General features: G+C 44.1%; 1 protein-coding gene across 3 annotated transcripts in view; it reads right to left on the bottom strand.

Annotated features, from left to right (window-relative positions):
* The window catches only part of Alg14 (ALG14 UDP-N-acetylglucosaminyltransferase subunit), a 70,699-nt gene that overhangs the window by 8,124 nt on the left and 40,335 nt on the right, over window positions 1-22,240 (bottom strand). Inside the window, exon 4 of one of the 3 annotated variants that reach the window (XM_060392813.1) lies at window positions 17,595-17,997. The exons of the other annotated variants lie outside the window; for them this stretch is intronic. Coding sequence (XP_060248796.1) covers window positions 17,906-17,997 — 92 coding nt within the window. The 3' untranslated portion in view covers window positions 17,595-17,905. Of the gene's footprint in view, window positions 1-17,594; window positions 17,998-22,240 lie in introns of those variants that run through there. 3 annotated transcript variants of the gene reach the window in all.

Raw genomic sequence — 22,240 nt, forward strand, 5'->3', positions numbered from 1 at the left:
GAAACACAATCTTGTTGTTTTCCTATTTTCTGCACAAATGGACCAACCAAAGGGACAGCTTCCTTCCTTCTCAGTCTTCTTAGTTTTCATTGCACTTTCAACACACTGAAACATTTTCAACAAGTTCTTTAAAACCTATGGAGCCAGTGTTTGCCCCTACGTTTCCCTCACACTTTGTATTAGGTAGGACTTTTTGATGCATAGCCAGCCAGAGCTGGAGGTGGCCATACAGAGCACCCACTCTGCTAGGTAGAGCCTAACATAATTATGCATTCTAATATAATTATGCATCTTGCAAAATAATAGTAGTTCTTCTTTACCTGTGGAATATGATCTATCCTGAGCTGATATTTCATGCCATGAGTATACCAAACCTTACAGAGACTATGTTTTCCTGTACATATCCATGAGGAAGCTTAATTTATAAGCAAGGCATAATATGGGATTACCAGTAACCAATGATAAAATAGAATAACTATAAAGACAGATAGGAAAGGGAGCTCGCCTTTTCTGAGGGACAGGCAAGGGAGGAGTGGGAAAGGAGAGAGGGTGGGACTGGGAGGGGAGGAGGGATGGAGCTACAACCAGGATGCAGAGTGAACAAAAAATAAATACATTAATAAAAAAACTATAAAGAAATACTGCAGATTTTAGCAACCTCAGCATATTATTTTTTTCCCTTCTTTAAATCAAGAACGTTTACCCTTTCACTTACAGGAAGAACTTCATGGTGTTTCTTTGGCATATTCCAATTGCCAACATTGCTACTCTTGAGCTTTAAGGTCATTCACTCTTGAATAAAATAAGGGTCACATAAACACGCGCACAGTGACCCTGTAACTGTCACTCTGATAGCAAAGAAGGCTTCTGGTGACTAATGTAGGTGCAGGATCCATAGAGTGGGTATGTATGCTGGACAAGGGAAAGATTCATGTCCTAGGAGGACAGAGAAGAAAAGACCAGACAAATCCTGTACTTTGAGAATTTTCCATTTAATATTTTCAGACTGCAGCTTACCGTGAGCAATTGAAACTGCAAAAAGTAAGACCTTGGATGAAGGGGTGCTACTGAATCTCATTTAAATCTTACCATGCTCTGTGAGGTTATTTTCATGTTGACTGAGAAATTCAAGGACAAGTACACAACCACACAGCTTTTCGGTGAGTTAGGCAAGACTCACAACCAAGACATGGAGGTGAGGTCTGGGCTTGTCTCCCCCTCACAGTGGCCTGCCTTAGGCCTGTCAATGAAATCCCAAGTTAGCTAGGAACAAAGGTTTAACTAAAGGTGAAAATCTCACAACTGTTAGGAAAGTGTTAGAGTTTGGCTAGGGAAATGGGTGGTAGACTGGAAAACACTACCGGAGTGAGATGGACTGGTTGACTGGCTACTTTCACACAGTTGTAACAAACTACTTGCACAACAACTGAAGGGAGGAAGGATTTATTTTCCTCAGGGTTCCAAAGGATCCACTCCATCAGGCAGGAAAGATATTCCAAAGTAGAGCACTGCCTAGCAGCAGAGAAAAAGGGAACAAGTAGGGGTTGGAGCAGACACTCCTCTCACAGACAAATACAGAGGTATACACTGGCAGGCCCCCGGGTATCTCCCAATCCAAGCCAGCAGACAGTCAAATCAACCACAACAAGCAGTAAAGCCTTCTGCAGATAGAATAACGAAACGGTTAACATTTGTACATGCATTCGTGTTTTGCTTGCTTCACATATATATGTCTGTGTGAAGGAGTTACAGATAGTTGTGAGCTGCCATGTAGGTATTGGGAATTGAACCCAGGTCCCCTAGAAGAACATTCAGTGCTCTTAACAGCTGAGCCATCTCTCCATCCCCGAATGGTTACCATTTTTTAAAAAGAAAAGGGAATAACCTTTCTCAACAAGAATAACTGGCTTGAATTCAAAATGATTATACAACTCCTGGCTTCTGTTGAGGTCCTTTTAGAAGCGGGTACATGATCTCTTCCCCATGATGCTTGCTCTATTTTTCTTTAATTCCTATGCATTAAATTTAAATCTTGATGGGATGAAAAATCAGCCTACGGTTTTCTTTAAATATTTTATGTGAAAACTAATTCTGTACTTAAAAATAAGCTTGAGAATTTTTATAGATGAATATCAGATTCCTTAATTCTAAGACAAAAGGATACATAAGAAAACCAGTGACACTCTGTTTGAGAGAGCGAGTGAGAGAAAGAGAGATAGTTGAAGATGAAGAAACAGACAAAATGGAATTTGACAGATTGAGCTACATCAGTAGCTGTGCTGTTCTGACTCAGACAACTTTGTTTCTCTATGTAGCCCTGGCTGTCCTGGAATTCACTCTGTGGACCAGACTGGCCTTGAACTCAGAGATCCACCTGCCTCTACCACCCAGAACTTTGGAGCAAAGTTTAGATTTCATCTTGACTGAATTGCTACAATCTTGTAAAGAACATGTGCTTTACTCTCTGTGTGTTCATGTTCTCCAAACTGCTTTCTTCTCAAGTTGCCCATGAATTTTCCAGCACCCAAGCCATGGTGCACTGATGCAACAAGAGCTTAGCAGTTTCTCTTTGTTACTGACTTCACACTTATCTGAATGATGCTGTTTGCCCAGCCACACTAATGACTTCTTCCTGCTGCAGATTTAAATTAGGAGGGACTCAATGAGTTGATCTCTGCCCTACTCCACTGAAACCACCAAATAGAAAAACAAATCTAGCTGGGTGGTCGTGGCACAGACCTTTGATCCCAGCACTGGGGAGGCAGAAGCAAGCAGATCTCTGAGTTCAAGGCCAGTCTGGTCTACAGAGTGAGTTCCAGGACAGCCAGGGCTACCTAGAGAAACAAACAAATAAACAAACAAATGGAATTCTATGCTGCGAGTGGTTCTGAGGTCTCCAAACTATACTAATCCAGGGATTCTTATTTAAATGTAGTGTCTCTCTAAATTATAATCCCTGAGTCTAATTTAAAATGTGGACTCTCTCTAAATTGGAAGCCCCGAGTCTGAGGCCAGGAATACGCGTGTTCAGCCAACTCTGAGATGGATTTGGTGTACATTAGCACTTGGAAATTTCTACTCTACTACAAGAGACACTGCAGGTAGGCAGTTGTGTCAGGTGTGGCACTGAAGCCTACATTCACTTTTGTAAGAGGGTCTGTGTGTGCTAAAGGGAAAGTAACAAGAGAAGGAAAGGTGGTGAGTTAATCACTTTCCTATTGCTGTGACCAAGGCAACTTACAGAAGAAAGGGTTTACCCAGAGGGTAGAGTCCATCATGGCAGGCAATCATGGCAGCAGGTGGCAGATATGGTAGTAGAAACAGCTGAGTGCTTACATCCTGAGCCACAAATGGGAAGCAGAAGAGCTAACTCAAATGACCTAAGTCTGTAAGGACTCAAAACCTGCCTCCAAGGACATATTTACTCTTGCAAAGCAACACCCCCTAAGCCTCCCCAAACAGCTCAGCATAGTTCCTGGTGTCCATCTCTTCTAACAGCATGAGGGAGTGGTTTGCTGCCCACGCTTGGCACCACAGCCCTGGACTTTGGGGATGTGATGGCTATGTGGGCAGGGCCTCACTGAGTCGGGGCACTCAGTCTATCAGGAGAACAGAACGAGGCCCTGTCGGAACAGATTTTAAGGGTATGGGCAGCAGATTTAAATGAATCAAACAAGCAATTTGGGAAAGAATTTGCCTGACCAAAAGCCAAAGTTTCTTTAAAAAGGGATTCCCAGGCACTGTGAGAAACCTCTAGGGTTCCTAATTCAAATACAGCGTCTCTTGAAACATTTCTGCTTGGTGTGCATCTAGAGTGTTGAGATGCTAGGGAACAAAGGGGTGGGAACACATTGGAGCCAAATGCCTTGTGCCTGGCTCGGCCACTTCCCACCTGTGTGGTGTGGGGCAGTTATTTCACTTCTCTCTACCTGCTCTCTCACATGTAAGATGTTGAGTCAAGCAGCGCCTCTCTTGTTGGGACACTGTGAAGATGAACTGGGAAAAGCCTGAAAGCTTTCAAGGCTGCCAGTCCCACGCACACAGTCTGTGCCATTAGTTGCTTTGTTTGCAGCTGCCTCACAGCTACCAAAAGATGGGCCTGCAATCCTGTGGAAGAGAAGCCTGCACACAGCTGCTCTCTCCAGCTCTACAGTGCCTTTTTTGATTGAATGAATGTTCCCTCCTCCCTGCAGGCCAGCCGAGGGCACTGCTGGGCCGCAGTCCAGGCGTCTTCCGCTGGGCAGTGGCTTCTCAGGTTCTCTTTAAGCAGCTTGTAAGGAAAAAAGGAGGTGGAGATAATGATAATGAAAAAAGAACCCCTGTTTTGTGTGGTTCAGCTAAGAGGGCCACTAATGTACACCCTGCTACTTACTGGTAAGGCTTCTCGGGGTAGGACTCAAAAGTCCACTATGAGTTTTAGACAGCCCACTAGGGTGTAAAATGGAATGATCTTAACCAGGATTAAATCACACTTTCTGAGTGTGACAGAGTGTTTCCAGGGAGAGTCAGTGCCATGCAGCCTTCGGTCCATTTACCCATTGTTTTTCAAGACTCCAGCCTCCACTGCTGTCCAACCCCATTCAGCCTTCCTGGCAGCCCACCATGGTGTGAGGTTTTGAAACTGAGAGCTGGGTCTGGAAACAGAAACAGGCTCCCTCTGAGTGCAGGAAGCGACGGCAGTGGGAAGGCGTGAAAGGGAACAGAAGCGAGGCACTCAGATGTGCAACAGACACAAACGTTAAATTCAACGTTAACTCTAGTCAGTGTGTTAAACACTGTAACTCGAACTATCACCAGCCCATCACTTTCACTGTTTCACTTCTACATCTTGTTATGGAATTTTTGCAGGAGCAGAAGGTCAGCATGGCTGAACCACTGGACTACTTGAGTTTGTATTTTGTCTCTACTACCTAGCCATCAAACTTTGGGCTAAGTTAAGTTTCTTTCCATGCTACACCTTTCTTATTTATAAGACGGGGTTAAGAATGGCAGGAAAGTAGCTCGTGGAATTGTGGTGAAGACTGCATGAATTAAAATGTGTTCAGTATCATAGTGGTATCTGGCAGGTTTATTGGCACTAGGGCCTGGGATGGTGAGTCAGCCCTCAGGGAACTCAACCTAGACACGTGCTTCTTTGCACAAAATAGGTCACCAAAGTTTCAAGGGATGTTGTGGAGAAACAGCTCACTCTGGAGGTACTGGCCTTACATCACAAGACCTCAGCAAAAGCAAAGGCTTTGTATAGTGAGCGTCTTCACGAATGTGAACAGAAAGCTTCTGTAACAAGCCATTAGCTAACCAGTCTATGCCCCATTCCTGACAGTGTTTAAAAACTGTGAAATGGGGGCTGGGGAGATGGCTCAGTTGGTGAAGTGCTTGCCTCACGAGCTTGAGGACCTGAATTAGTTTCCTCAGGACCCACAGTAACCACTATGTGCAGCAGTGCATACCTGCAATTTAGCATTGGGAATGGGGGTCGGAGAGGAGAGGCTCGCTGGAGCCCACAGGCCAGGCCTGGAACAGAAACCCTTTTAAACACTAGAAGGAAGGATTTAAGAGGAATGAGCAATACCGATCTTTTAAGCACGGAGACAGGAAAGAGCTTAGAGAAATGGTACTGACCCTTCTAAAGCCACAAAATCAGCTGACCCCTTTTTATGCCCTAGGAAACAGCACCCACTATCCTTTCCTTGATCACTGCTTTTTCTAATAACATCCTATCAAATTAAACCACAAGACAACCCATCCCAGAGACTCAATTCCTTCCATCCTAGGCAACTTTTAAAGCAAAAGAAGACAGTTAAAACAGAACAAGCAAAATCGACATCAGTTCACAAAATAAAACATGTTTGGCTTAGCATCCGATGAGGTATGTGGTTTTGTTACAATTTTTTTTTTAAAGTAAAATGAGACTTCAAGTACTTTACTTGAATATTTAGCTATAATTATGAAGGAAACAGCAGTTTGTTATATGCTGGTATTCTTGAAAGCATGTGGCTCCCAAGTGTCCCCCCACTGACTTGTTTTAATTATATCCCCCCCCTTCTGCTTCTCCACTGGCAAATGGATGTGGGGCATGTGGGCAGCTTCACCCTGCCCAGGAGTCTCTGTGGTTTGTCTTCTGGCCAGGCCCCTCTCCTCAGCTGCAATAGTCCCTCCTGGGTTGGACCCTCTGCGGTGGTGACACTAAGCCTGCGAGAACAGGGGCCCTGGCAGCCAAGTCATTTGAAGTCATATGTTAATAGCTGTCCTACCTAAAATCATTTTTTCCTTTCCCTTTTACACCCAAACCCTCCTGATTCTACTCTGAAAGTCTGTCCAATCTGGCGTCGCTCCTGATTTCTAATGGCCCAGCCTAATATGGCTCAGCTTGTCTCTCCTCTCACCCAATTCAAACAGGCCTCCCACCATCTTCCCATCTCTCCATCATGTTCATTTTTCATTTCTCTCAAATGCAAATATGCTCATGTCATCATTTATGTTCAGTGGCTTCTGGCTGTCCAAATGACCTGGATGAAAAGTCCTTTCCTAAAACTCATGTACCCTACTGCTCTACATGGCTGCAGTTTCAAGGCTCACCTGGATTATTTTCTCTTAATAGAGAAACCACACAAGTTTTGTTCCAGGTAATGTAATGATGCTAAATGTGAGAAATAAACAGATCCATGCCGCTGTAAGTGAAGCCTGCTTGTGGGCACTCAGATAGATGGTAACTACTCGCTACTCAGGCACAACCAGTTTCATAATTCGACAGTATCTCCCAGTGCCTTCTTTGTCCAAAGTAGTGAGTCTGAAGCACACAGACTGGATTAGCAACAATTTAGCCAGGATGAGTTAATTCAAGCTGTACATATTGGAAATCAAAAGCTTTAGTTCCAGGACTCCCAGATTAAAGAAACAAAACAAAAACAGGAGAAGGAGAAAAGCGACCAAATTAGAAACCGAGGAGGAAAGAGTAAAGATATACACTATGCCTAGTGAGTGGCAATTCTAGCTCAGATGGTTTCCGAACCAAGGACACCTCTCCAACACTGTAAGAAGTGCTCTTTATAACAGTACCTCACTTTGATTGTTGGAGGGCTGTGCACTGTATTTCCCAGGTGAAGGGGCTGGAATTGTTGACTATGGCAACCAGTGTCAAGTACAAAGCTCAGCCCCTGTTTCAGTAGAGCAAAAAGGGTTCCCAGATCTAAGGAGGGGACGGTATGAACAGCACCACTTCTTAGTCTTGCCCACACTGGGGTGGGCGGATGGGGGAGCCGCCCTGATGAGTGAGTTTAGAGCACACTGAGGCTGCTCAGGTTAGCCAGCCCATAGAGTGTGTTCATCTTATTTCTATTATTATTATTACTGTTTTTCAATACAGGGTTTCTCTGGGTAGCCTTGGCTGTCCTGGGCTCGATTTATAGACCAGGCTGGCCTCGAACTGACAGAGATCCGCCTGCCTCTGCCTCCGTGAGTGCTGGGATTACAGGTTTGCACCATCGTACCTGGCTAATTTTTATTTACTTATTTTACATTGAGCTTGTCTGTCTGTCTTTAACACACATCCACCCTCTACCCTTGACCAGAGTGTGAAGAGAGAACAGATAGCTCTACCATCTAATTTAGGAATGGGCCTGCAGTAGCTAGCTATACATGAAAGCTGTATCCTCCATTCTGGCTCTATGTGTCAGCTGATACAGCTAATAATTGGATTTCTGCATCCTATTTCTGTAATTCTTTTCCCCCCCAGTGCTGGTGATCAAGCCCAGGACCTTGCGTGTGTCATGTATGCTCCCTACTACTTGAGCAGCATTTCCACTCTTTTATCTTATTTCTGAATTCACTGTGAACACAGGGGCGGAAGTCAGAGGGCTAACAGCCTCCTTAGAGAGCTAAGTGCAAGACGCAAATATACATATTCACTAAGTATTTGTTAAATGAAAAAATAAACTTGTCCAAGGTCACGTGGTTAATAAGTAACAAATGTAGGGACTTGAATCCATGTGTGATGGAAAAGTTCCTGATTTTCTAAAATTCCACTTCAGTGGTTTTTGTATGAGTTCTATTTCTGGGCTTCAAATTGGCTGCCAGGAAACTGGAAACACTGGTGGACCCAGGCATTAACTACCTTGAAAACATGCACGTGCGGAAGACCTTTGCTGCTGATCTATACCCATGACAGTGGAGAAGGATGAGGTCAACATGTCTCTTTGCTGTTGGCAACTTTGTGCCAACACAGCCTTCCCTCTGCACGAACACAAGTGGTACCAGAAGCTGTGAATAAGCAGTTAAATGACCCAGCAGCAGTATGTGAGAAGAAAGGCATGCAGCAGAGCATGAAGACAGATGAGCAAAACGGGTGAGGCGAGGGACTGAGCACTAGAGGGGAGGCAGAGGCCCAGGAGGGTGGGGGTGTGAGGAGGAGGCAACAGAAGGAAGAAGAAACATAAAAATCCTAGAAGACGAAGACAAAAGGCAAAAGAGGGAGCGCGCGCGCGCACACACACACACACACACACACACACACACACACACACACACAACCAGATACAAGAATAGTAGTCAACTGCTTGCAAGGAAAATAGCCACAAAACGATTGTCTCTTTCATGTCAAAGTGATGACAGTGACCTTTCTCCTCAACCCAAAAATGTGTCAGATGTTGTGGTTTGGAATCCCAGCATTCAGGAGGCTGAGCAGAGGCATCATTAAGTTCTAGACTAGCCTGGGCTACACAGGGGGATCTTGTCTCAAAAAGCAAAGCAAAGGAAAACTAAAACTAAACAAATACACAAAAAGATGAAGAGTTCTAGATGGGCTGGATAACAACATACCAGTTGAAAACAGAGGAGGCAACAGGCAAGATTCTTTTCACAGGCAAAACTGTAAGTTAGAGCATTGAAGGTACCTCCTCCACTAGCACCCTGCCTGGCCTGCAGAGAAGGGCCTGTTTGGCTGTGAACTCAGCAGGACTCAAACTCACTGAGCTAATGCAGTTTCTTTGAAAGACTAGCTGGTAGAACTCAGGACTGTGTATTCACAAATATTATGTAAAAACAGGGTTGTCTTTGCCTTACAAGCAGTTTTTCTGCCCCGTTTAAAGGCCCAGCTCAGCTGCCTGCCTTCCCCCAACCCCAAGTGGTGAACAAAGAATTCTCTGACATACTGCACCCACCGCAGATGAAAGCGCTTAAGTGTGAGTGAAAGCAACAATGTTGGGAGTGACATTTACTAGCTGAAAACAGTGAAATCAGAGCGGTCCAGTTCACGGAGATTAAATGTCAGGATTTCAATGTTTAGCTGAGCATTAACTATGGAAGTTTTTTAAAAAAATGGAGGATTCAGTTTTCTATTGTAAACAGCACTTCAGAAACCAAAAAGAAAGACTTTAAAAGCAGGGAAGTAACTGACCCAGAGTCGGGAGGGACATATAGATTGTTCCTCATTGTTCCTCAAGTGCACCAGTGACACGGGTGGGGACATATAGATTGTTCCTCATTGTTCCTCAAGTGCACCAGTGACACGGGTGGTGTCCTCGGTCCTTTACCATCACAACTGGAGGAGGTGACTTTCCCCACCCTGTACACTTAGCAAGGTGTCAGTCAACACCCAAAACACAGATGCTTCAAGGCACAGAATTTTCCATACTGGGCATGAACTTCAACGGTCTTTGTTTGTTTGTTTTTTATTATTCTTTTAGAATGAGTACTTTTTAATGTCCAACCAAAGTTAGAGAAGAAAAATGGATCGCCACTGTCCCTCAAGCATATTTTTCCCATGGATGTATTTACTTATGACATAAGTGGTTAGAGTTTCTAAATATAACATCCATTTTGTGTTGGGGGTAGGGAAAGAGAGAAAGAGAGAGAATATCTCAAAACCAGACAGTATCAGCAGTCAGCCCTTGGTTCCTAAGCATCCAGTAAGCACCGCGTCTATTTTGCTTGCTGTGGGCATGGGCACATACTCAGCTACTGACCCTGGATAACGTTTCAAGCCATTGCTTTAAAACCTTTGAAGTTTTGTATTTAATCCTCAATATCTTTATGAGCTGGTTAATATTATTCCCATTTTGCAGATAAGAAGGCTGGGGCTCCAGAGGAGATTAAAGACTTTACCTAAGACCACAGGACTGGTGGGTCTTAAATCAAGTGGGATCCAAGCTCCAGCCACTGACTCCAGAGCCCTAGTGGTTAACCCTTAGTTCAGAAATTCAAAGTCTAACTGAGATCACAGGCAAATGAAGAAACGAAGTGCCCAGACAAGGACATGAGCAGATACACTGACTAACTCAGGTCCAGGCGGGCCTCAGTGAGTCTTGATGACAGAGGGGAGTCTCTCTGGTGTGAGAAGGCAGCACTTCATTTCCCCAGTCACGGGAAACTGTGTGTATCATTGAGTGTTTGCCACATCCCTGAACGGTCAACATTTGCTGTGCGTAAGAAACAGACTGGAAACTGAGCTATATGGACGCAAAGCCAGCCCAGTGAAGGTGAAATGGCAGGGAAATGAGGCCAGAATCAGGGAGGGTTCCTAAGCATAAATGAGGTGGTCTGGTGACCTGGTAGACGTGGTGAGGTCGGCAAATCTACATCTGCTGAGAATAAAAACTGTGAGGCTGGGCATGGTGGGGCATACCTTCTTAGTAGGCAGAGGCTGATAGATAGCTCTGCAAGTTTGAGGCCAGCCTGGTCTACATCATGACCATTCCTGGCCAGCCAAGGCTACACAGAAAGACCCTGCCTTCCAAAAAAGTGGGTAGAGGGAGTTGATTATAATGGTTCCTATGTTATAAAGATATGTTTGATCTTATTTACAATAATCTGAAATCCACAGTCCAAAATCACAATTTCTTTTGCATCAATGTAAAGCGAATGTCATAAACCTTAAGAAGGCTAATCAGGAAGAAAGGTTAGTGGTCATGGGAGAGCTTGGAAGGCCCATGGAAATATGCCAAGAGCAGGAGCCAACTGATGGCCTCTGTCAGCTAACTCCAGACCACAGCTTAGCACGAGGGTCATCTTGGCATTTCCCTCGCCATAGCCCTTGTTCAGGGGACCCCAAAGGACAGAACATGATTCACCCCAGCTGGAGGTGTTTAGTCAGTCTTCTCTCTTCGGGCTAAATCTCCTTACTTCCTCCAACTGTTTTTCATATAACTTGGCTTCATATTCCTTCACCATCTGGGTCATTTACTGAACAAGTTCCACTTTGTCAATGGTCCTTTAAAAGTGTGGTGCCAGAACCAAATGTGGTTTCCAGAGCAGAAATACATAACTGTATTTCCTAGTGCTCCGAGGAGCAAAATGTTCCTCCTCCATGGGGCAGGATGAAAGAGGAGAGGGAGGAGGGAGAGGAGGAAAAGGGAAAGGAGGCGAAGGAAGGGAAAAGCTATTTAATCACTGCATCTCAGTATTGAAAGATTTCTTTTTATTAAAAAAAAAAAATCCCACTTGAATTTGAATTTTGTTTTGTTTTATTTTTTGGAGACAGGGTTTCTTTGGATAGCCCTGGCTGTCCCAGAAATCTGTAAGCCTGGCTGGCCTCTAACTCAGAGATCCACCTGGCTTTGCCTCCCAAGTGCTGGAACCAAAGTTGTGCACACCACCATCACCTAGCTGAGTTAAAATTTTAATTACATTTATTTATTTAGTGTGTTTGTGCGGTGTGTGTTGGGGGTGAGTGGTGTGGGCATAGGCTGCAGTGTACATACGGTGGTCAAAGGACAACCTGCAGGACCTAGCTCTTTCTTTCCTGGACACTGAAGTCAGGTTGTCAGGCTTGGTGGCAAATGCCTTAACCTGCAGAGCTGTTTTTCAGGCCCTCCATTTTAATTCCTAATACTTAGGACTAGATGGCTGATCTCAAAGAATCTTTTCCCTTATTTTTGTTTTAAGGGTTGGTCTGGCTAAAAAATAACAATTTTTCCTCATTCATTCATTCATTCCTGTTTCTGTGTTGGGTGTGCCTGCCTGCCATGACTCTACAGTGTGGCGGTCACAGAACAACCTGCAGGAGTTGGTTCTCTCCCATCACAGTTCTGGGAACTGAACTTAGGCCATCAGGCTTCACTGGGATGTGCAACGAGTACTTTTACCCAGAGTTCTCTCACCACTCCTGTTATTTTCTGATAGCATTTACCTGCTAGTATCTGATGTCAATTTCCCACTGAAATGTTTTTCTCTTCATAGACTCTGTCCTGACCAAGTTCTATGTCAGTCTAACTGATAGAGAGACACCACCCATCCAGGGACAGCCTCCTAGACTCTTTGTTCAAGTCAGGCCCAGAACTCAGCTCAGACTGGAACTTAATCACCTTGCAGAATCTTGGCATGAATTTCACAACCTCTCTATGGTGTAAAGCTGAAGTTTAGTTACCTTTATTACTGAGTCACAGACACCAAATGATAATCATGATAAAGCTGCATTTTGGCTCAAAAATGCAAAAAAAGAGATTATAGGAATTGTCTACTAGTGAATTCAGGGCATCTACAATGGCTAAAAGTCCTTTTTACATGACTTAAAGAGAAGAAGCTACTGTATCTGGTCTTCCTATTAGCTATGTGATTGCTGCTTGTGATTATGGAAAATACCACAGGAATGACTTAATTCTTTTTGTCATTCTTAAATTCTACAAAAAGAGAGAGAATTCTTGACTGGAAAGACAAAAATGTATCAGAATATCACTCCATATTTAGTAAAAAGTTTCAGAAATTTGGAAGCCAAATATTGAATTCCAACAGTGCCTAGCAGAAATAATCAACCAAAGCTCCTCCCTATGTAAACAAGCGCCTGAATAAGGACAGAAGGAACTGTCCCGACCATGACTCTATCAAGTGTGCTGACCTAGTCACACTGCAGTGAGAAAAGAGAGTGAGGGACAGAGTAGCTTAGTAAGGAAACCTGCAGTGGACAGATTCCACCAGCTCAAGTCCCCCATGTCAGAGCCTTCAGGGAGTGACTTCATCCAGGGCAGCACTCTCCCCAATAAGGCTAATGCCTGTATGAAAGAGGTCCCAGAAATGCCCAACTCTCCTTCCACTCTAAGACAGAACTGTCTCTAAGAAGGAAGTAGCAACAGACAGCAAGCTGGCCGTGGCTGTGACTTTGGGCCTCCTAGCCTCTAGAGCTTTGGGGAACACATTTCTTTTGTTAAGCAGCCAGTTTATGACATTTCCTAGAGTAGCCTGAAGAGACATAGGCCTTTCCATATAAAATGGGATTAAGGTCCTTCTTATTTCTTATATCATTAACTAAATTTGTTGGTATTTTAATATTCACCAGGCCACTTGTCTAGTCATTAATAAGGCCCTAGGTTTGGTCCCCATCATCACAAAACAAAAACACATGAACTTTAATTTGGATCTTGGGATGAATGTCACAGTAACCTGAAGTCTCATTTGGGAAAATTATAGCATCCAGCTGTCAGAAATAGAGTTGGGAACTAACTTTCTAGAATTCCCTTATAGTCATTTTATTTTACTACTACAGTGGTATTATAGTGGAACTAGCAAGACTTTTGTTGCTTATTAAGTACCAATTAGTTTTTCATATTTGTTCCTCAGAAATAAAAATGCCTCTTTTGATAGGCACAAAGACCGAGTCAGCATTAAGACAGGTTTGGCTGTAGGCCTTAATCAGGCAACACTGAGGTTAGTCACTGTGGTGGTTTGAATAGGAATGACCCCATAGACTCATGTGTTTGAATGCTTGGCCCTTGGGGGGTGGCACTATCAGGAGGTGTGGCTTTGTTGGAGGAAGTATGTCACTATGGAGGCTGGCTAAGCCTAGTGTGACACACACAATCTCCTGCTGCCTTTGGATCAAGACAGAGAATTCACAACTCCTCCTCTAGCACCACGTCTGCCTGGACACTGCCATGCTTCTTGCCATGATGATAACATATCTCTGAAACTGTAAGCGAGCTTCAGTGAAATAAGAGTTGTTTGGTCATGGTGTCTCTTTACAGTAATAAAACTCTACAACAGTCTCATACTCTGTTTTCATATTTGGGAGCCTTATCCTGAGAACATGCATGCCCCAGGATCAAAGGGGTCTGCTCTAAATAACCCTCCTTCGGTAGAATTTTCTAGTGTATTACTTTGGAATCAGTACACCAAATACTTGTAAAGTTTGAAAGGGCCTTAAAGATCAAAGGTTGGATTGCCTTGCTTGTATTTACTCTGTTACTAAGGAAAAAAAGAAATCCACAAGAATGTTCTTGTTTTTTAAAAATATTAGAATTACTATATATGTCTAAACATAGAACTGTCTTGATTTTCCATGACAGTTAGATAACAAGCCATATTTAAACCCAACCAAAAGCTATTGTTTATCCACAATTTATCCCAAGCCTCCATTAAAAAAAATTACCTGGTATTCAAAATAAAATTGCCAGAATCTGGATATTTATAGTGTTTTGCCAGCAACTAAAACAACACCCGGCATCTGCCCTGGCTCTGAAGACAAAGGAAGCCAATTATGATTTCAGAGTCCCCAAGCTGATTTATTGGTCTGGTAAAAAGGAGACTCCAACTCAGATATTTTACTGTTCTCAGGTTTCCAGTGAGATGAAATGTTTTAGCATGTATTTTTAGTTATGGGTTATTTTTATTTTATTAGCACTGTCTTTAAATCACTTCCTTTCCAAAATTTCCAAATTTACAATTCTCACTGGACTTTCGGCGCTTCATTCTGACGAAAGGGTCTTCAGTTTACCTTTACTGTTCTGTAGTCAGATCGTTCTCAGAAATACAAAGCAGATGATTGTGGAACAAGTTCTAATTATTCCCCCAGCGACTGCAGGTATTTGGGAGGTCTGTCTGTCCATTGCTTGGCTATGAAACAGGCTTCCTCTTCTGGTTCCTGGGCTGTTTCTAAAGTGACCTAAAGAGCTATTTGTTTCAGGGCTTCAAAGTGCATTTGCTCCCCGTGTCTTCGGGACTATTCTATCCAACATTCTGAAGTTTCAGTCATAGTATTTACAGCCTAACTCCTTCAGCCTGGGATGATGGGATGGCAGCCCATTAACTCGCTCTCACCTCTAGGAGCTGAGCCTGAAAGCACACCAAAGAATCACACTGATACTTCAGAGCAGTACAGCCCATTTTCAACCCAAATTACTCCTCTTTCTGAGCTTTAGACTTGGGTTCACGCCTGCATGCTAGATTACAAATGCTTCTTAATCTAACTGTACGTTATCTCCATCTTTCACAGTAGCCAGCTTTACATAAGCTCACAGCAGTTACTCAATACAAAATAAAAACGAATTTGAAAATCATTTATTTTTTGTGATGTGCTTAAATTTACAAATAATTTAGAAATAAATAACTTTAAAAGATAGTAATCCATGGCAGTTTAGTGTCTAAGTGAGTTACATAAGTAATGGGAAGAGGGACTGCCTCTGACACAATCTGATAGGTCTGCTCTTTGATCACCTCCCCCTGAGGGGAGAGCAGCCTTACCAGGCCATAGTAGAGGACAATGCAGCCACTTTTGATGTGAACTGATGGACTAAGATCAGAAAGGAGAGGAGAACCTCCCCTATCAGTGGACTTGGGGGAAGGAGGGTGGGATCGGGAGGGGAGGAAGGATGGGCTTATGGGGGGATACAAAGTGAATAAAGTGTAAGAAAAAATAATAAAAAAAATGAAGGAAAAAAAAGATAGTTCTAATATATAGGTTTTATGATTAGAAAGCAATTCCACTTGATAGTTTCAGGATATCTGAAGAAGTGGAAATGATTCAATGGCTAGCATTTTACAATTAAGCAGGCATTCTGGTGGCACAGGGAGACTGAAGGCTTGACTATACTTCCTAGTTCTCTTCAATCTGAAGAGTGCATCACATGGTTTTAAGTTTGCGTGACACTGAGTAGAGCCATGAGCGCCTGGCTAACAAGGCCATGCACATCCATCTAGAGAAGTGGTTCTCAACCTTCCTAATTTGGCTACCCTTAACTACAGTTCCTCATGCTGTGGCAATCCCCAATCATAAAATTATTTCTGTTGCTACTTTGTAGCTGTAATTTTGCTGTTATGAGGTGTACTATAAATATATGATATGCAGGATATCTGATATGTGACCCTTGTGAAAGGGTCATTTGGTTTCACAAATGGGGTTGTGACCCACAGGTTGAGAATTGCTGATCTAGTGGGAACAGAGGAAACCATCCAGGAAGCAGACCACAGGTCCCCTGAAAGCCTCTTGTGAGCCAGGAGGGACGGGGTGAGGCGGGTGGGCGCTTGGTTACCAGTCACTGAGGAGTCTGGTTCTAAGCCAGATGAGAAGGGGCCCATCTCCTCCCAGGACACTAAGCAGCTCCTCCTCAATGCACTGTTAAATCTCAACTGTGTCAGGATGAATTCTTTAGGTCCTTCTGACATTCACTGTCCTGTAAACAGGTATGATGCTTCATCTCAATTGTTATCTAAGATCTAAAGTCATCTGCGAGAGGTGACCTGGGAAAGATCTTCCTAGGTTAATCGCTGACACCCACCATGGGTAGGAATCACCACTCCTTGGACTGTACACTGAACTGAAGTAAAAAAAAGAGAAAGTGAGCTTAGATTCTGACAGTTCCTGCCTACAGCAAAGGTGTGGGCAGCATGGGGACACTTGCCTCAATTTGACTAAAGGTGTGAGATTTAAGATTCTCAATTATTCTAAACCTTGGTGTACCTCTATGTAAAATGAGCAGTAAAAGGCATATCTACATCACAGAACTCTGTTTTCCACTCTTCCTCCTGACTACAGATGCCTCCTGCTGTCTTGCACCACCATAATAGACCATCCCCGTACCTCCAACTGTGAGCCAAATTCACCCTTCCTTTTCAAGCTGCTTTTGTCAGGGTGTTTTATCACAGCTCCGGAAAGAGCAACTAAGGCCATGAACAGATTATGATGGGGAATGAAGAAGCTAGAGATTTCTTAGCTGTCTGCTGTGGGACTCTCTTGCTGCCCTGCCACTTCAAGAAAAAGAGCTGCCAATCAAATAGCTGACTGGACTGTCCTTATGCAGGCCCCAGTCACCTGCTATACGCTAGGATACCCTGGGGAAACTCCATGACAACCACAGCTGAGCATTTCAGCTCCTGATTGCAGGGCCTCAGCCGGGGCTGTTGGAAACGGTTCGTGGAAACGGTTCGTGGAAACGGTTCGTAGCTGGCTTTTTGCTCTGACAAGCCTCAATGCCTGTGACTGGTACTAAGAGGCAAGACAGTGACTGGCTTGAATAAATGCTTACGACTGGACCAAACACCTCTTTCTTGGGCTGTTTCTTGGGCTGCACAAGATTACTTAGTGAGCCAACTGGGACACACCCTCCCGTGCTGCTCCTGCTAGTGCTGCGCCATCAGTCCCAATAAAAGAGGCCAGTGCTCCCTGCCGAACCACTTTAAGAGTGCAGGCAGGGCTGGGGTCTCAGTTAGGGTTTCTACTGCAGTGAAGAGACACCATGATCACGGCAACTCTTGAGCGCTTGTTTGGAGGCCCTAGCAGGAAGTGCAGCTCCTCTTGCACCCTTGACTGAAGGTGGGTCCTCCTCCACTCCAGGAAGGTCAACCTCTTCAACTGAGTGTGCAGCTTGGGGAGGGACGCACATGGAGTGGTGGGGACACTCACCGAGTCAAGCAGATCAGCGGAATCAGGCCTGCAATCAGTGAGGTGACAGATGTCGTAGCTGGACCACTCTCACATCCAGATCATTGCAACACTTATAAAGGAAAACATTTCACGGGGGCTGGCTTACGGTTCAGAGGTTTAGTCCATGATCATCACGGCAGAAAGCATGGCCTTATGCAGGCTAATGAGGTGCTGCTGAAGAAGTAGCTGAGAGTTCTATGTCTGGATCCAATGAGCCACTTGGTGTGCTTCCTCCAAGAAGGCAACACCTACTCCAACAAGGCCATACCTCCAATAATGCTACTTACTCTCTATGAGCCTATGGGGACCATTTTCATTCAAACCACCATAGCTGGTAGGGAGAAAGGAAAGGCAGTAGATGACAGTAGAGGCTGTGGACAAACAAAAGAAGTTTGTTTTGAAATACAATTTTATTTATTATTTATACAGCAGTCTGCCCGCACACCAGAAGAGGGCACCAGAGCTCAGAGATGGCTGTGAGCCACCATGTTGTTGCTGGGAATTAAACTCAGGCCCTTGGGAAGAACAGCCAGTGCTCTTAACCTCTAAGCCATCTCTCCAGCCCCTTAATTTTTTGTCGTTTGAAGTTTGGTGTCAACAGGTGGAACTGTGGAACACGGCAACTAGGGTAGAGGAATTTGAATCCAGCACACCTTTAATCGCTCTGGCTGGAATGCAAACATACTTTTAGTATACACCTTTACTCCCAAACAATGAAAGTAAGGCTAGTTGATAAAAGGGAGTTGGATGTTTGAAAGTGATGTCTAAATGAGAGGCAAAGTGATGAATCATAGAAAGATTTGACAGAATAGGATATGCCCAACTCTCAAGAGAACAGAAAGAGAGGTGACTTAAAACAGAGTAAGTGTAGCACAGGGTGGGCACCGTGGCGAATGCCTGTAATCCCAGCACTCAAGGACGCAGAGGCAGGTGGATCTCTGAGTTCGAGGTCAGTCTGGTCTACAAAGCAAGTCCAGGACAGCCAGGGCTGTTACACAGAGAAACCCTGTTTTTTTTTTTTGTTTTTTTTTTTTTTTTTTTAACAAAATAGGTAGACTGGTAGTGGAGAGGTTTGAAAACTTAGAGTTAATTCCTGGGACTGGGGCAAAATCACAGTCCTTTCAGAGCAGAGGTCCAGCAGCAGTCCCCTACCCAGATTAACCTTAGAGTGTGACTAGGGTCATGTAGGCCCTAGGAAAGCCCATGGAATGTGTTAACTCCCCCACCCCCTTGCTACAGCCTAACCTGCACGTACGGGGGGGTGGGGTGGGGTGGTCGGGTGTCCCCCAGGTAGCCAGACCTGACCGTTTGCAGTTTTGGCACCTAAAAACAAACCAATCATTTAAAAGGTCAGCTCCCCTAGAGACCCTTTCACCCAATCCTGCAATGCCAAGACCTACACTTCCCTGCTTGCGTTTTGACCCCTTAAAAACCCTGTTCCCCCGGAGTTGGGGGTCGCTTGCCCCTTTGTTCTTGTAAGGGCAGACACCCAGCTTGAGTTTGTAATAAAGAACCTTCATGTGTTTTACATCAGACTCAAAGCCTGTGGGTCATTTGGGGACTCGTGATCTGGGTATTTCAGTAACTAGGAAGGCAGGTAGGTAGATGGATGGATGGATGGATGGATGGGTAGAGAGAGGAGAGGAGGGAGAGTTGAATCAGTTCAGTTAGTATAGTTGGTGCAGTGCAGTTGAGTTCAGTTGAGCTCATGAGTTCAACTGAGCTCATGCAGTGTAGGTCAGCAGAGGCAGTTGAAGCCAGAGAATGAGAAGGAGCCAAAAGATTAAAACAAATTGCCAGAATAAGTTTGAGGCCAAGCAGAGCAATTCGGTGAGAAACAGAGAGAAGCCAGATTGAATCAGCCAGCTTGGAGAGGAGTTTGAGTCAGAACAGCTAAGTTGAACCAGCCAGGCAGAGTTCAGAAAGAGGTAGGAAGGGTGAGATATTCAGCCTCCAAGACAACAACTATACCTGGTGAATAAAGTGTACTTTTACAAATCAGCTGTCTGAAAAAGCAGCTGGACAGTTCAAAATGTGGCTGGTGAAGGAAGATGAGTGTCGAATGTGAGGAGACAGCAAGAGAATGTGAAGATCTGAGATTGAAGAAAGATAGAAGACCATAAAAAAGTCAGAGAAGAGAAACGAAGGTCCCAGTTACTGGAAGAGTTAGAGAGCTGTCAGCATCTTCAAAGCCAAGGGTCTCAGACCGTGAGCCAAGAGCTGTAACACTTAGTGCTATTAAAGGCTCAAAACTATTTCCTAGGACCACACTGAACTGGACACTCAAGATGCTAATGGCTCTGATAATGGAGGCCCGAGAATATCGTAACACTAGAGAGCACCATGAGATGTTGCTCCCACCTGCTGCTGCCTCTGACCAAGCACTGAGGAAAATGAGAGCCACAGACCAGCACTAAAGACTTTTTCCTTGTCTATCTAGAATTTCCATTTGGGCAGAAGACAAGAGATTCAGCCAAGAAAATGCTCACAGTGAAAGAACTCTCTAAGTGCCCAGTGCAGTGTTGACCTCCATGATAGTGGGGGGAGGGGAAAGGGAGAACAGTAAATCCAAAGTACCACAGCATGCCCACATAGCGGAGTCAGAGAACAATTAACTACAAAGCTGTAAGGTCAAGTGCTCACAAAAGGAAAAGCTGGGATGTCACATTTCAGAAAAAGCAAGAAAACAAGAACCTAGATGGGATCTAAAAGTCTGTGGGTTAAGCACAGGCTGATGAGTCCGAGAAGAGCAGGTGTGGAAGGCCAGTCTTGAATGGTTGCCCAGGAGGAGAGAGCTGAGGTTCATGGGTAAATCCTGACCCAATGTGTTTGGAAGGGTTGGAATCTGTGATGAAAACACAACCAGAAGGCCCAGAAAGAAAGAAGAGAAGCAAATAATTCTTGTTTGTTATCATGCCTAAGGGGCTCACTGTACCATGAAAATCACTTCTGGGCACTGTGCACACATTCCTTGGTAAGAATTTAGAAATATTTATTTGATTTCTAACTAATGACAAAGACCAAAAGGTAGAAGGGGACCCAGGAACTACCACAGAGGCTTCTAATCAATGTATAGTTATAATCATAAAAGACTAGAAAATGGAATTATGGTTCCTATTCTATCAACAAGAGAAAATAAGTCTGTGGATATGAACTAGCTCACCTAAGGTTGTTTAAATATTAGAATGGTGGACGTACCTACAGTTTGAACCTTAGTATGCATATGGCCCCAGCCCATTTCCTCTCTATTCCATATAGAGAACATATATTTGATATATGCCCTTGCAGAGGGCAGAGACCAACAATCACTCATTCGGATGAGGTCTAGGGCTGAGCCTGCAGCTGGAGAGATAACTGATTTTTAATCTCTGATTTGCTTTTAGCTCTAAGACTCTGGGCAAGGCACCTCCTATTTACTGGTTAAGAAAAGGATGGGTTTAGAGTACCACTAAGGTGCCATTTGTACATGTTTATGAGTCCAGCTGTACAAGTGGATTCCACATAGGGATTAACTTATGACTGAATGGAAATATGAGGACACATGCCGAGTTTCATATCTAGAAACTGAACAAGATATAAGCAACCCAATGTATATTAATTCTTCCCAACGGCAGTAACAGCCATAAGCCTTTTAAGAAGGGTTCTGTGATGAAAGGTCTGTCTGGCAACTGCATAATAAGCCCCCAGGCTTTACTAATTGGCATTTAGTCCCCTCTAACATCTACCAGGCTCCCAAGCACTCCTCTGTATTGGTATTGTCTTTAAGGCCTTCACAAAGGGGCTTCAGGAATGGATTCTGCCCCATTTCAGCAAGGGAATCAACAAAGTGAGACAACCCGAGGTAAAACACACCAGGAAAATAATGCCAGGGAGGGATGGATGGAAGCCAGGGAGGGAGGGTAGTTGCCAGGGAGGGAGGGAAGGAAGGAATATTAGACTATCGCAGGTACTCAGCTACTCTGGCTGATCTGTGTCCTGCAGTTTTTAGTTCCTCAAATTTGTCAGTGGGAGCCAGAAATAGGGGCTCATTCCTGGTGAGAAGTACCTAGAGTTCAGGCATTAACTATACGAAACAGAGAGAAGATGCCTGTGCCCTGTGGCTGAGAAAAGAGAAAGAAGCCTTGAATGAGCGCTGGTTTTGGAAATGAAAAGGGACTTGCTGTAACAAACAATGGCACTGTCTACCTCATAATGAACCAGGCTCTTATCTAATACCTATGACATGGACAGTTTTATTTTAAAATCAGCATCTATATGCTTCCCCCAGTCAATAGCTAGAAAGCCTTAGAACATTGTTATCCAATATTATGAACCTGAGGATCTGATGGAGAAGAAAATAATAAAAACAAAACAAAACTCAGAAAGATCTGGTGTGTTAGGAAGGGCAAAAAGGAAGAGAACTGATGAGAATTAAAGTTAACCCATGCTTGATGGTGCACACCTTTAAGCCCAGCAGAGGCAGGTGGATCTCTGTGAGCTTGAGACTACAGCAGTCTAAAATAACAAGTTTCAGGCCTGCCAGGACTATATAGCAGGGCCCTGTCTTAAATTAAGAAAAGGGGTGGTTGTGGAAAAAAAGGAAGAAAGAAAGAAAAAAGTTGACTTCCCAGAAGT

Source organism: Meriones unguiculatus, chromosome 10, assembly GCF_030254825.1.
Source record: "Meriones unguiculatus strain TT.TT164.6M chromosome 10, Bangor_MerUng_6.1, whole genome shotgun sequence".
NCBI classification, from domain to species: Eukaryota; Metazoa; Chordata; class Mammalia; order Rodentia; family Muridae; genus Meriones; species Meriones unguiculatus.